The sequence below is a fragment of the Hemibagrus wyckioides genome, linkage group LG09 (assembly GCF_019097595.1).
Source record: "Hemibagrus wyckioides isolate EC202008001 linkage group LG09, SWU_Hwy_1.0, whole genome shotgun sequence".
Lineage (NCBI taxonomy): Eukaryota > Metazoa > Chordata > Actinopteri > Siluriformes > Bagridae > Hemibagrus > Hemibagrus wyckioides.
The window spans coordinates 6,005,486-6,020,485 of NC_080718.1; the positions used below are offsets into that span (position 1 = coordinate 6,005,486).

The 15,000-nt window shown below is 42.2% G+C and overlaps 1 protein-coding gene across 1 annotated transcript in view; it reads left to right on the forward strand.

Moving 5' to 3' along the window:
- The first annotated feature begins 3,465 nt into the window (after positions 1–3,465).
- The window catches only part of daam1a (dishevelled associated activator of morphogenesis 1a), a 29,146-nt gene continuing 17,611 nt past the window's right edge, over positions 3,466–15,000 (forward strand). The window contains exons 1-10 of the mRNA XM_058398197.1: positions 3,466–3,725; positions 9,479–9,692; positions 10,362–10,451; positions 12,062–12,133; positions 12,317–12,411; positions 12,702–13,035; positions 13,139–13,249; positions 13,639–13,742; positions 13,857–13,923; positions 14,004–14,121. Coding sequence (XP_058254180.1) covers positions 9,510–9,692; positions 10,362–10,451; positions 12,062–12,133; positions 12,317–12,411; positions 12,702–13,035; positions 13,139–13,249; positions 13,639–13,742; positions 13,857–13,923; positions 14,004–14,121 — 1,174 coding nt within the window. The 5' untranslated portion in view covers positions 3,466–3,725; positions 9,479–9,509. The remainder of the gene's footprint in view (positions 3,726–9,478; positions 9,693–10,361; positions 10,452–12,061; positions 12,134–12,316; positions 12,412–12,701; positions 13,036–13,138; positions 13,250–13,638; positions 13,743–13,856; positions 13,924–14,003; positions 14,122–15,000) is intronic.

The following is a 15,000-nucleotide window of genomic DNA, read 5'->3' on the forward strand; positions in this document are numbered from 1 at the left end:
CACATAAAGAGGACACGCCTCCTTTACTGTGACTGACACATATCGGACACGCCTCCTTTACTGTTACTGACACATACAGAACACGCCTCCTTTACTGTGACTGACACATATCGGACACGCCTCCTTTACTGTTACTGACACATACAGAACACGCCTCCTTTACTGTTACTGACACATACAGAACACGCCTCCTTTACTGTTACTGACACATACAGAACACGCCTCCTTTACTGTGACTGACACATATCGGACACGCCTCCTTTACTGTTACTGACACATACAGAACATGCCTCCTTTACTGTGACTGACACATATCGGACACGCCTCCTTTACTGTTACTGACACATACAGAACACGCCTCCTTTACTGTGACTGACACATACAGAACACGCCTCCTTTACTGTGACTGACACATATCGGACACGCCTCCTTTACTGTTACTGACACATACAGAACACGCCTCCTTTACTGTGACTGACACATATCGGACACGCCTCCTTTACTGTGACTGACACATATCGGACACGCCTCCTTTACTGTGACTGACACATATCAGACAGACCTCCTTTACTGTGACTGACACATATCGGACACGCCTCCTTTACTGTGACTGACACATACAGAACACACCTCCTTTACTGTGACTGACACATATTGGACACACCTCCTTAACTGTGAGTGACACATACAGAACACACCTCCTTTACTATGACTGACACATATCAGACACGCCTCCTTTACTGTGACTGACACATAAAGAGGACACGCCTCCTTTACTGTGACTGACACATATAGAGGACACGCCTCCTTTACTGTGACTGACACATATAGAGGACACGCCTCCTTTACTGTGACTGACACATATAGAGGACACACCTCCTTTACTGTGACTGACACATACAGAACACACCTCCTTTACTGTGACTAACACATACAGAACACACCTCCTTTACTATGACTGACACATATCAGACACGCCTCCTTTACTGTGACTGACACATATCAGACACGCCTCCTTTACTGTGACTGACATACAGAACACATCTCCTTTACTATGACTGACACATACAGAACACACCTCCTTTACTGTGACTGACATACAGAACACACCTCCTTTACTATGACTGACACATACAGAACACACCTCCTTTACTGTGACTGACACATATCAGACACGCCTCCTTTACTGTGACTGACACATATAGAGGACACACGTGTGTGTGTGTATGTGTGTGTGTGTGTTTGTGCGTGTGTGCGTGTGTGTGTGTATGTGTGTGTGTGTTTGTGTGTGTTTGTGTGTGTGTGTTTGTGCGTGTGTGTTTGTGCGTGTGTGTTTGTGCGTGTGTGTTTGTGTGCGTGTGTGTGTATGTTTGTGTGTGTGTGTTTGTGCGTGTGTGTATGTGTGTGTGTGTGTGTTTGTGTGTGTGTTTGTGCGTGTGTGTATGTGTGTGTGTGTGTTTGTGTGTGTGTGTTTGTGTGTGTGTGTTTGTGTGTGTGTGTGTGTATGTGTGTGTGTATGTGTGCGTGTGTGTGTATGTGTGTGTGTGCGTGTGTGTTTGTGCGTGTGTGTTTGTGTGTGTGTGTGTGTGTGTGTGTTTGTGTGTGTGTGTGTGTGTATGTGTGTGTGTATGTGTGTGTGTTTGTGTGTGTGTGTGTGTGTGTGTGTTTGTGTGTGTGTGTTTGTGTGTGTGTGTTTGTGCGTGTGTGTGTGTGTGTGTATGTGTGTGTGTATGTGTGTGTGTTTGTGTGTGTGTGTGTGTTTGTGTATGTGTGTGTTTGTGTGTGTGTGTTTGTGCGTGTGTGTTTGTGCGTGTGTGTGTGTGTGTGTGTGTGTGTGTGTATGTATGTGTGTTTGTGTGTGTGTGTGTGTGTGTGTGTATGTGTGTGTTTGTGTGTGTGTGTTTGTGCGTGTGTGTTTGTGCGTGTGTGTGTGTGTGTGTGTATGTGTGTGTGTTTGTGTGTGTGTGTGTGTGTGTGTATGTGTGTGTTTGTGTGTGTGTGTTTGTGCGTGTGTGTTTGTGCGTGTGTGTGTGTTTTAATACACTCATCTATGCAGTGAAGTCTATTTGTGAATTAAGTCACAACTGCTTGTCATGGTTTATAATGAACTGAATGTAGCTTTTGATATAAAATTACAAAACTACGCACATCTACAGAATGAAACACTGGCTAACTTTTCTCATACAAACACTAAAGACAGGTTTAAAGGAAGTAGAGTGGAAATAAAGAACTGGATTTATCTTTCTAATGTTGTAGTATGTGAACACTACTTCAGCAAAATCGTTTTGTCTAACGTAAAGCAAATTTCATTCTAGATTTTTTGGGAATCATTTTTGTCAGATTCTTTTGGTTCTTTATGTAAGAGGAATATTTTACATTCTTGCATTCAGAAACTCATTTCTATGGAAACGCACCTTTACCTCTTTCAACAAAAGTGTGAAGCTATCATGTGATTAGCGACAGTAAATTTGAGCCCATGTTTATAATAGACATGTAAAGAGTTTGATTCTAAACCTTTTCTCATTTTTAACCCCGCAGTGTTGAGTTCTGAAAAATGTCACCAGCTAATGACGAGTTTGACGAAAAATTCTTTTGGAAACTCACAATGACTGTAATTACAGAGTGACATGAACTGTACGTATCAAACAGTTTCAAATCATCTGCATCTTCGTCATCATGCTTACATTCCGACATTCTGCAGATAAAAGAATCAGGCCAATGAGCTTTCATATCCAATTGTGTTTCATTTTTTTTATCTATAGCCCTGCATCAGCCAATCAGGCGTGAGTATTTTGCATAGAGTAATAACTAGTAACCAATTTATTAGCCTTTGGCAGCTTCATTACTTCCTCCACTGTCTGCACTGACCCCATTATGTGATGTTTCTAACTCATGTTATTGACTTTCACCACCAAACCCTGACCTATTTAAATGTTCCTCTTAATCTGATCAAACTTTTGTAATTTTAGAACAGGAACAAAAAAACAAAAAACAAAGAAGAAGGAAGCAGCTTGGAAAGTTTCCCTATAGACACTGTGGATATCTTGAGCTACATCTCAGTCACTGGAACTGAATTCAGGGTTGGTTCGTGTAGAACGTTGGCCAACATCCCAAATGCTAGAATGTATAAAATATTTAAAGATTTTTTTCTACATTTTGTCTATGAATAGAATTGTTTCTATTGTTTCTACAGGGACATGTATCTCTCACCCTCCACATAAAAAGATTTAAATATGTTTTTTTTTTTTGTATTTTTGTAAGGAGACTTTTATTCATCATGTGTGGAAGGAGTCTCCAGTGTCAGAGTGTTGTGTCACAATCACTAAATGTGTAAAACAGAAAACTCCTGGATGTAAATATCTACTCAGAGCAGAGATCTTGCTGTAACACATTTGGGCGGAGCTTCACACTGCTTCCTTCAATCAGAGTGAGAGTGGGTGGGGCAAACACAGAGCGGGACGACTCAGAACAGCTGTGTGTGGTGTGTGTGTGTGTGTGGTGTGTGTGTGTGTTCAGATTGCAGAGTCAGAGAGAGGAGACACGCTTTGTGTCAAACCCCTGTGGATTATGAGACTGGTGTGAAGGTGAGGTGAAGTGCACTAGATTTGTTGGACATAGAAGGATTTAGGGTGGATTTGTGGCTGCAGTGTGGATTGGGATGATGGCATGGAGTTTACACACTTAGAGCTGGGAAGGATTTGAGCTTCACACACACACCTGCACAGGTAAACACACTATTTCTCTTCCTCCTCCTCTTCTTCTTCTTGTTATTCTTCTTCTTTTTCTATTTTTATTTATTTTTAAGCAGACTTAACTTTCCACAGAAGAAAGGCCACTGAACTCTATTTTAACTTACCCTTTGTACTTTGACGTGTGTGTGTGTGTGTGTGTGTGTGTGTTTGCCATTTCCATCATCTCTAATCGTTACAGTGACTCAAGCAAAGTCACTCCTGTACACACACACACACTGAATGGAATGAAACCGGTGTACATTTCTCGTCTGGGTGTGACAGTACCTCTCTGTATCTCTCACGTGACATCTGAATCTCTCTCTCTCTCTCTCTGCCTGTCTGTCTGTCTCTCTTTCTCTCTCTCTCTCTTTCTCCACGTGTCTTCTCTCATTCTCACACACATTTTCTGTTAGCAGTTTGGCCCTTGTTTTGTCCAGAATCCTCACTGATGGTGAAATGGTGAGAGTGATGTTCAGTGAGGGTGTTCATGTGGCCTGTAGGATTAATAGGGTGTGTGATTTGGGACATGTTCTCATGGGTTTGGACGTGTAATTTAAATAAAATAATCACCAGTAACAGATCATCATGGGAATCTGAAGAGGGACTACTTCTATTAAATTAGAATTAGAATTAGAATTAAAAATCACATTGGAATATATAATTAATGAAATATCTAATCAACAAGTGGACTAGCTGTTAATATTTATTTATCCGAGTTGATTGTAAAGCTGTTACTAATTAGATTTAGAGAAGCAACCAAATCATCTCAGACTTTCATCTGAACACAAATTCATCTGATTTAACTCCATGGCCCAGCTGATAGATCTCTCATTGTCTTTCTCTCTCTCTCGCTCTCCTGCTCTCCTCGACAGGAAAAGCGTGTTAGTTTTGCTAGACTTTAGCTAAGACGAGTTGATAACATCACTGACCGGCTGAAATCGTGAAAATATTAACCAGCATGTCTCCAGTACTGTGCTTTTCATTTATTATTTTAATTCATTTAGGTCTGGATTAATACCTGCTTCAATTTTTTGTTCATTTAATTTGTTCTTTTTTTTTGTTAGAATCTCTGTATTAGGAATGTTATTACCTGCTGATTCGGTATTTTCCACAGTAACACCAATAAGCCTCTTCATTTTAGCTGCTCTTCAGCTGTTCATTTCAGAAGGATTTGAATGAACTTTATACTTTCATCTGTCTGTCTGTCTGTCTGTCTGATTAAGTCTATTAATCTGTCTGTCTAATAACCTGTCTGTCTGATAGTCTGTTAATCTGTCTGTCTGGACCTTTGTAACTGGATTTGGGAGATCTTTAACCCATACCTAGTTAAAAATTGTACTGTTATGAGACTGTTTCGTTTATCATGAGACTGTTTCGTTTATCGTGAGACTGTTTTGTTTCTCATAAGACTCTTTCATTCATCATGAGACTGTTTCGTTTATCGTGAGACTCAGCTTTGTTCTGTGGCTCAGTTAATCTTAAAAGGTTTTTCTCTCCTCTGTGTATAAAAATGACAAATTCAATCCGAGAACAGATTCAGAACAGCAGTATGTAGACGGACAGATTAAAACATTACCTGGAAAATGTTATACATAAAGAAAATGTCCAGTAGGAAGCAGAAATGGAGTTTATGACACACTGATCTGATAACTATCATCGTATCAGGCCGATATAAGCACTGACCTGATGAAAAAATAGTGATCTTGATTTTTGATTTAATCCTAATATATATATTCCCCACGTGCATCAATGAGCCTTGACCGTCCATGACCCTGTCTCCAGTTCACCACTGTTCCTTCCTTGGACCACTTTTGATAGACACTGACCACTGCAGACCGGGAACACCCCACAAGAGCTGCAGTTTTGGAGATGCTCTGATCCAGTGGTCTAGCCATCACAATTTAGCCCTTCATCAAACTCGCTCAAATCCTTACACTTGTCCATTTTTCCTGCTTCTAACATCAACTTTGAGGACAAAATGTTGACTTGCTGCCTAATATATCCCCCCCACTAACAGGTGCCATGATGAGGAGATACTCAGTCTTATTCACTTCACCTCTCACTGCTCAGTGTTACACCTGATATATATATATATATATATATATATATGAGAGCGAGAGAGAGACCTGATTGTATTTTTGTTCAGATTGATTTTTATTAAATTTATACTTTATTATGTTTATTATATTCACACTGCAGATTTAGTGGTTTTGTGTAAATGGTGTTTAAGCTGTATATTTTCCCTCTGTACTTTCTTCCTGTATATAACATTAAATTTTTTTAAAGTTTCATAAATTTTATAAAAAATAAAAATATCAGATCGGCTGATACTCCAGATTTCAGTTTTGGTATCATAAGAAAAAGTCTTATCCTAGCCTAGAATCTAATCTAATCAAGTAAAATTCTAAAAGGATTTTATGGCGTGTAAATAAACCACAACCTTGGTTTTGTAAAAATAACAATAATGATAATGTTGTTCACATTTTACAATTTATTGCTTTGCTTATTGAAATTCAAGCACTATTTGAAAAAACACACACACACACAGGCTATTTGTTTTAGACAGAACATTCATGTAAATATTTCACATTAAATTGCTTAAAAATGATTGATAAAGGCAAATGATTTGTAATTAATTATATAACTAATGGATGAATTATACATTACAGAATGAATAGAAACAGTCTGAAGATTATTTAACAAGATAAGTAATCTAATCACATCCAACACCAAAACATCAGCTCCTTTAACCAGGTGGATTTTTCTTCAACATTTTCTTCTTTAAAAAATTCTATAAAACTATTCAGTGATCTCGTGGACAGGTGAAGAAAGGCTGAAAGGTCTCATTAGTTTCTAAAACACCTGCATGTGAATGAAAGCTGAGCGGTGAGAGATCTGAGGGTCAGGGAGTCGCTGCCCAACCTGTTATACAATGAAAATCATAATACAGAGACAGTGACGTGTGTGTGTGTGTGAGAGAGAGAGAGAAAGAGAGAGAGAGAGAGAGAGAGAGAAGAAGAGACTTGTAGAGGTTTTGTGTTGGGCTTCTGGAAATCACATCAAGCCAGAAGTTTGATCAGAGCAGGTCACTTCCTGTCTTTGTTCATATCAGATGTCAGGAATAAAACCCTCAGGGTCGTGCTGTTAGAGGAAAATGATCAGTGACTGGTTCTGATGGATTTTGTCTGGTGCAGAACAAAAACGAAGTATCTTGTGATTTATAACATGAACACGGTGATTTAGGATTGTGGGTAATGTCAAGATTTTGAAAATGGAAATGTCTGTACTGAGTTCATATCACTGAGAGAAACCATTATAACTATTCTGTGTTTTTTCCTCTGGTTGATATCTCCTGCGTGGTGTTTCCAGCTCTCTGGGTCATGGTCTGGTGTGTTATTGTTTTTTTGGATACGCTGTGTTCCAGCCTTGTGAGCAAGGACACGTCTAAAAAAAAGAAAAAAATAATCAGAATCTGCAGGTTTCACTCACATAGACACGAGTGAATCGGTGTATTTATTTACATCTTAAGATGCGACCAGCCAGAACCCGCAGCAAAAATATCAGCAAAGGTTCAGGTACACTATATTGCCAAGAGTATTCGCTCACCCATCCAAATAATCAGAATCAGGTGTTCCAATCACTTCCATGGCCACAGGTGTATAAAATCAAGCACCTAGGCATGCAGACTGTTTTTACAAACATTTGTGAAAGAATGGGTCGCTCTCAGGAGCTCAGTGAATTCCAGCGTGGAACTGTGATAGGATGCCACCTGTGCAACAAATCCAGTCGTGAAATTTCCTCGCTCCTAAATATTCCACAGTCAACTGTCAGCTGTATTATAAGAACGTGGAAGTGTTTGGGAACGACAGCAACTCAGCCACGAAGTGGTAGGCCACGTAAACTGACGGAGCGGGGTCAGCGGATGCTGAGGCGCATAGTGCGAAGAGGTCGCCAACTTTCTGCAGAGTCAATCGCTACAGACCTCCAAACTTCATGTGGCCTTCAGATTAGCTCAAGAACAGTGCGCAGAGAGCTTCATGGAATGGGTTTCCATGGCCGAGCAGCTGCATCCAAGCCATACATCACCAAGTGCAATGCAAAGCGTCGGATGCAGTGGTGTAAAGCACGCCGCCACTGGACTCTAGAGCAGTGGAGACGCGTTCTCTGGAGTGACCAATCGCGCTTCTCCATCTGGCAATCTGATGGACGAGTCTGGGTTTGGCGGTTGCCAGGAGAACGGTACTTGTCTGACTGCATTGTGCCAAGTGTAAAGTTTGGTGGAGGGGGGATTATGGTGTGGGGTTGTTTTTCAGGAGCTGGGCTTGGCCCCTTAGTTCCAGTGAAAGGAACTCTGAATGCTTCAGCATACCAAGACATTTTGGACAATTCCATGCTCCCAACTTTGTGGGAACAGTTTGGAGCTGGCCCCTTCCTCTTCCAACATGACTGTGCACCAGTGACCAAAGCAAGGTCCATAAAGACATGGATGACAGAGTCTGGTGTGGATGAACTTGACTGGCCTGCACAGAGTCCTGACCTCAACCCGATAGAACACCTTTGGGATGAATTAGAGCGGAGACTGAGAGCCAGGCCTTCTCGTCCAACATCAGTGTGTGACCTCACAAATGCGCTTCTGGAAGAATGGTCAAAAATTCCCATAAACACACTCCTAAACCTTGTGGACAGCCTTCCCAGAAGAGTTGAAGCTGTTATAGCTGCAAAGGGTGGACCGACGTCATATTGAACCCTATGGATTAGGAATGGGATGTCACTTAAGTTCATATGCTAGTCAAGGCAGGTGAGCGAATACTTTTGGCAATATAGTGTATATAGCATGCTAATGACTAATATTAACCCCGCCTACTTTGTGCGAAAGAAGACACATTTTTGTTCATATAAACTTTAGAAGGTCATCAGTTAGTCACTTTGTTCCAGCAGTAACTAGATTAGAAAGCGTCACATGAAGTATTAAGTGTAATGAAGATAAAGTCTTCTATATCAGTGAAATAAATGGAGATATTATTCTCATATTTGACACACTGCACTCGTTGCTTCAGTTCAGATTTCAAGCATTGTTGCTAAAGTTGCACGTTTTCACTCGTCACCTCTGTGTAAAAAGGAACAATAGTTAATGTAGCCTCAGGATTGAGGGAAGTATGCGCTCTAATTCAAGGACATTCCTCTGATTCAGTAACAACAATCCGGCTTGTCACCTATTACTGCTCCAAACTGGTGACTCAACGATGTTTGTTTGTTTCATTTGTGCCTAATCTAATCTCATCTCATCTCATCTCATCTCATCTAACCTAATCTAATCATGACCCCTAAATACTACATTTACAGTATATTTGAGTCGTACCATTAGTCAGCACCTCGAGCATACATTTAGAATGTTTAGTATTTTAATTGTACTATAGTATATTGGAGTGTGTTTGAGTGTGGCCCCTGGGCAGTATATTTACTGTACTATAGTATAGTGGAGTGTGTTTGAGTGTGGCCCCTGGGCAGTATATTTACTGTACTATAGTATAGTGGAGTGTGTTTGAGTGTGGCCCCTGGGCAGTATATTTACTGTACTATAGTATAGTGGAGTGTGTTTGAGTGTGGCCCCTGGGCAGTATATTTACACCACTGCTGTGAATAATATAAATGTTTTATGGCCTGAATTCAGACCTTGATGTGTTTAGTAAAGCACAAGTGAAGTGTTGCCCTAACCTTGTGTGTGTGTGTGTGTGTTTGACCTCCAGCATCACGCTGTAGCTGTACTACCACACATCGATGGCTCCTCATAAACAGTCATCCCGCGGCTGGGCGTCCATCCTGTGCTGCTTTAAGAGAAGCGAGCAGCCTGAGATCACCTACAGCGTCGGCCATGACACCAACCTCACGCTGCACGCCATGGAGCCCAGGCTGCCCATACCTCCGGCCGAGGAGCTGGACGCCATGTTCTCTGAGCTGGTGGTGTGTATTCCTCTTCTTCAACTTTTTTACTACAACCCTCGAAACTCTAATCATGTCAGAATGTAAAACATTATTGATTTTAACAGTGTTTTATTTGTATTTCAAACTGCATTGAGAAATTAAATTAAATTCTTGGAATTTTTATGAATCTTTTGTGTGGTTTGTGAGTTCACAGTAATCATAACAAAACATGTTCTTTGGTTTTTAGTCAGAATTGGCAATGAAATGGAAAGGCTGTATTTTTTTTTTTTTGGATTAAATTAAATCTAAACTCTAAAACACTGAGAATAGTTTTATAAAAACCGATGCTAATGTGAAGCAGAGACGTGTGACGTCATCAATATGGAGCGATCCATGCCACCAGATTTGCATGTGCATATGTAGTGGAGTGTGTGCATGCCTCTGTGTGTGTGTGTGTGTGTATATGTGTGTGTGTGTGTGTGTATGTGTATGTGTGTGTGTGTGTGTGTGTGTGTGTGTATGTGTGTGTGTGTTTTAAGTTTTCTCAGCATTACAGTTCTAGATACTTTTAATTCCCTGAACACCGGGTCTGTCAGGTGTTAGAACTCGACGCCTTCCTCCAGCAGTGTTTGTGGTGTTATTGGAATTTTGTGTTTTTTTAATAATCACTTGTTGATTTTTTGTTTTTTTGTTTGTCTCCTTCATCAGGATGAACTGGACCTCACTGATACACACAGAGCGGCCATGTTCGCTCTCCCTGCTGAGAAAAAATGGCAGATTTACTGCAGCAAGAAGATGGTAAGAGTGACAGAGAGAGAGAGAGAAAGAAAGAGATAGAAAGAGAGAGGGACCCAGAGAGAGAATGAATGAGAAAGAACGAGAGAGAGAGAGAGAGAGAGAGAGAGGGAGAGAGAAAGTATGAAATGGAAAGAGAGTGAAAGTGAAAGAAAAGAGAAAAGAAGGTAAAGAAAGAGAAAAATGGGATGAAAAGAGATGAAGAATGGTGACGTGAGTGAGATGTGATGAGCTGAAGATTGAGAAAGTGGAAGAAAAGGAATGAGAATAAAGTGAGTAAACGAGATACTAGATAGATTGGCAGAAAGAAGGAAGAACAACACAGAAATAAAGAAAGAATAGAAAAAGCAGGAGAGACAGTCAATGATAAAGCAAGGAGAAGAGATGAAGAGATAAAGAGGAACGAGTGAAAGAGTGAGAGCTCTGTATCTCTGAGAGCTCTGAAAGACTCGGAGCACTGTGTCTAACGTAGACTGTACATGATGAAGACTCTATTCTGCGTTATAACACTCTAATGTCATGTATTTGACCTCTGGGGTTTTATAAAGGAGGTCAGGAGGATTTTTCCAACTTTACTGTCCAGTTTTCTTTGTTCACTGTATATCAGGGGTGTCCAGTCTTATCCAGAAAGGGCCAGTGTGGGTGTAGGTTTTCGTTCCAACCAAGCAAAAGCCATAGCTAAGTCTACTGAAAGACAAGACCAACTGATTAAAAAGGTGGAATCAGGTGTGACTCCTGCTTGATTGGTATGAAAACCTGCACCACACTGGCCCTCTGTGGATAAGACTGGACACCCCTGCTGTAAATGATGAAAGTCCTGAAGCTTTTGATCTGGTTAATATTTTATCTCGGGGTTTATCTGGACAGTTTGAATGTTGCTGTGTAGAAATGAGAAGCTGCTTCTTCTCTTTCCAACATCAACATCAGCGTGAGGATTAAACCGTCTCACTCCATCTGGTACCAGTTTGGACAGATTTCACTTCCATGTGGCTTTGATGTCTGGACACATGTAAAGGGATTAAAAATGTCCAGCTCATCCTCCTGGCCAAGGAAAAAACGTTTACATGTGACGTGCGGCGCTGATTTCAACATTAGAGTGTACATTTTATAACAAAGAAAACATTTATATTCATATTAATATTCAGGAAATTCTCTCTCTCTCTCTCTCTCTCTTTCTCTCTGCCTGTCTTTCTGCCTTTCTGCCTCTCTCCCTTTCTCTCTCTATCTATCTGTCTCTCTCTGTCTGTCTCTCTGTCTCATTTTCTCTGTCTATCTGTCTGTCTCTCTGTCTGCCCCCCCTCTCTCTGTCTGCCCCCCTGTCTCTCTCTCTCTCTCTCTCTCTCTCTGTGCACTAAATAAATCTATTATATCTATACCTTTGTTTATCTATCTATCTATCTATCTATCTATCTATCTATCTATCTATCTATCTATCTATCTATCTATCTATTTTCTTCCTGTACGTTGAATGTGTTGACTGAATCATGTCTCAGTGTGAGGGTGTAGGTGCTCTGTTTCAGTTCTGTAATTAAGGCAGTTTTGCAGAAATGGAATAAAAAATTGTTAAAAAAGTTATCAGTGAATCAGACATTTTATTTCTGCTGATTGTTCAGGAGCAGGAGGAGAATAAAGGAGCGACGAGTTGGCCTGATTATTATATCGACCAGATCAACTCCATGGCTGCTGTGAGACACACACACACACACACACATTATTCACAAATAGAATATGTTTGAATGATGCAGTTTCCAGTTCAAAATCTCTGGAAAAATGTTATATATTTATATGTTATAACGTATACGAAGTGTGTATCTGAGGGAGTGTATTTAATGTTGTATAATGAAACACCACTGCACTGTATGTTGCAGAGGAAGATGGTTTTGGCTCTGGAGAAGGAGGATGAAGAGGAGAGGAACAAAACCATAGAGGGGTTGAAGACGGCGCTGAGGACACAACCCATGAGGTAAAAATACACACACACACACATATGGATCACATTTTTTCTTAACAAGTTGAGAGAGAGAGAGCCGGGGGGGGGGGGGGGGGGGCAGACGGGGGGGGCAGATGGGGGGGCAGACAGAGAGAGAGACGTCATATTTATTAGAACAGTGATGTTGGTGTTTTTATGGCCAACATTAAAAAAAAATCTTAATTCTATGCGAAACATCAGCATGTTCCGGTGGTGAAATATTTTCTTTCTTTCTTTCTTTCTTTCTTTCTTTAAATAATTCGACTCCTCTCTCCACTCTGCAGTTTTGTCACACGGTTCATCGATCAGGACGGCCTGACGTGTCTGCTGAACTTCCTGAAGAACATGGAGTACGAGATGAGCGAGTCTCAGATCCACACCTCGCTGATCGGCTGCATCAAGGCTCTGATGAACAACACTCAGGGCCGCGCTCACGTCCTCGCTCACCCCGAGAGCATCAACATCATCGCTCAGAGCCTCAGCACCGAGAACATCCGCACCAAAGTGGCTGTGCTGGAGATCCTGGGTGCCGTGTGTCTCGTCCCCGGAGGCCACCGCAAAGTCCTGGAGGCCATGCTGCACTACCAGAAATACGCCAGTGAGAGGACGCGCTTCCAGGTGAGACAACAATGATGATAATAATAATAATAATAATAATAATAATAACTGTAGGTCTGATTGTAAAGCGAGTGTGTCTGTCCTTCTTCTCCTCCTCTCTCAGACTCTGGTGAACGAGTTGGACCGGAGTACGGGTCGTTACAGAGACGAAGTGAACCTGAAGACGGCCGTCATGTCCTTCATTAACGCCGTGCTCAGTCAGGGAGCTGGCGAGGTGAGTCTGTGTGTGTGTGTGTCTGTGTGTGTGTGTCTGTGTGTGTGTGTGTCATGGGTTGTGCCCTCAGCGCCGTCTTCAACCCCTCTATGGTTTTGTTCCTCTCCTCTTCATCCTCCTGCTCCTTCTCCTTACGCTATGAGTTCCTGTGTGTGTGTGTGTGTGTGTTTGTGTGTGTGAGTCTGTGTGTGTGTCTGTGTGTGTCTGTGTGTGTGTGTGTGTGTGTGTGTGTGTCTGTGTGTGTGTCTGTGTCTGCGTGTGTGTGTGTGTGTCTGTGTGTGCGTCTGTGTGTGTGTGGGTGTCTGGTGTGTGTCTGTGTGTGTGTCTGTGTGTGTGTCTGTGTGTGTGTGTGAACATCAGAATAAATCAGATTTATATTTCACCTGCAGTCGAGTCTGGACTTCAGGATTCACTTACGCTATGAGTTCCTCATGCTAGGAATCCAACCGGTCATCGACAAACTCCGGAGCCACGAGAATGAGACCCTGGACCGGTGAGAGCCGGGGTTCCTACAACTACAGCAAAATAACTGGCTCTGATCTTTAAACACTGTGATACTCCTGTAATATTGTTATCTAATGACTCCTCGACTTTTTCTCTTCTCAAGGCATCTGGATTACTTTGAAATGAAGAGAACTGGAGATGAGCTGGAGTTGGCCAAGCGCTTTGAGAATGTAAGTTGAGTTTTTAATCAATTATTTAATGAATTTCCTTTTTTTTTTGAAGATCTGCAGCACGTCTTTGTTTTCTTCAGGTTCATATCGACACTAAAAGCGCCTCACAGGTGTTTGAACTCATCCGTAAGAGGATCAACCACACTGAGGTCTTTCCACACTTCCTTTCCATCCTCCAGCACTGCCTCCACATGCCCTGTGAGCAAGTCATAATCACACCACCACCTCCACCTCCAGCACCAACACAACCTCCAACTCCACCATCACCAAAACCACCAACACCACCAACACTACCTCCAGCACCACCACCTCCACCACCATCACTAACACCACCACCATCACCTCCATCAACACCATCACCATCACCAACACCACCACTACCACCACCATCACCACCACCACTAACAGCACCACTACCACCATCACCACCTCCACCACCATAACTAACACCACCACCATCACCACCATCACCAATACTACCTCTACCACCACCATCACACCACCACCACCACCACTACCACCACCATCACACCACCACCACCACCACCACCACCACCACCAACACCATCACCACCACCATCATCATCACCACCACATCACACCACCACTATCATCACCACCACCTTCACCTCCATCATCACTACCACCATCACACCACCACCATCACCTCCATCACCTCCATCACTACCACCATCACACCACCACCCCCACCACTACCACCATCACACCTCCACTACCACCATCACCACCATCATCACCACCACCAACACCACCATCACCACCACCAACACCACAACTACCACCATCACCACCACCAACACCATCACTACCACCACCATCATCACCACCACCAACACCACCATCACCACCACCAACACCACAACTACCACCATCACCACCACCAACACCATCACTACCACCACCATCAACACCACCACCAACACCACCATCACCACCACCAACACCACAACTACCACCATCACCACCACCAACACCATCACACCACCACCACCACCACCACCACCACCATCACCACCACCACCATCATCATCACCACCACATCACACCACCACATCA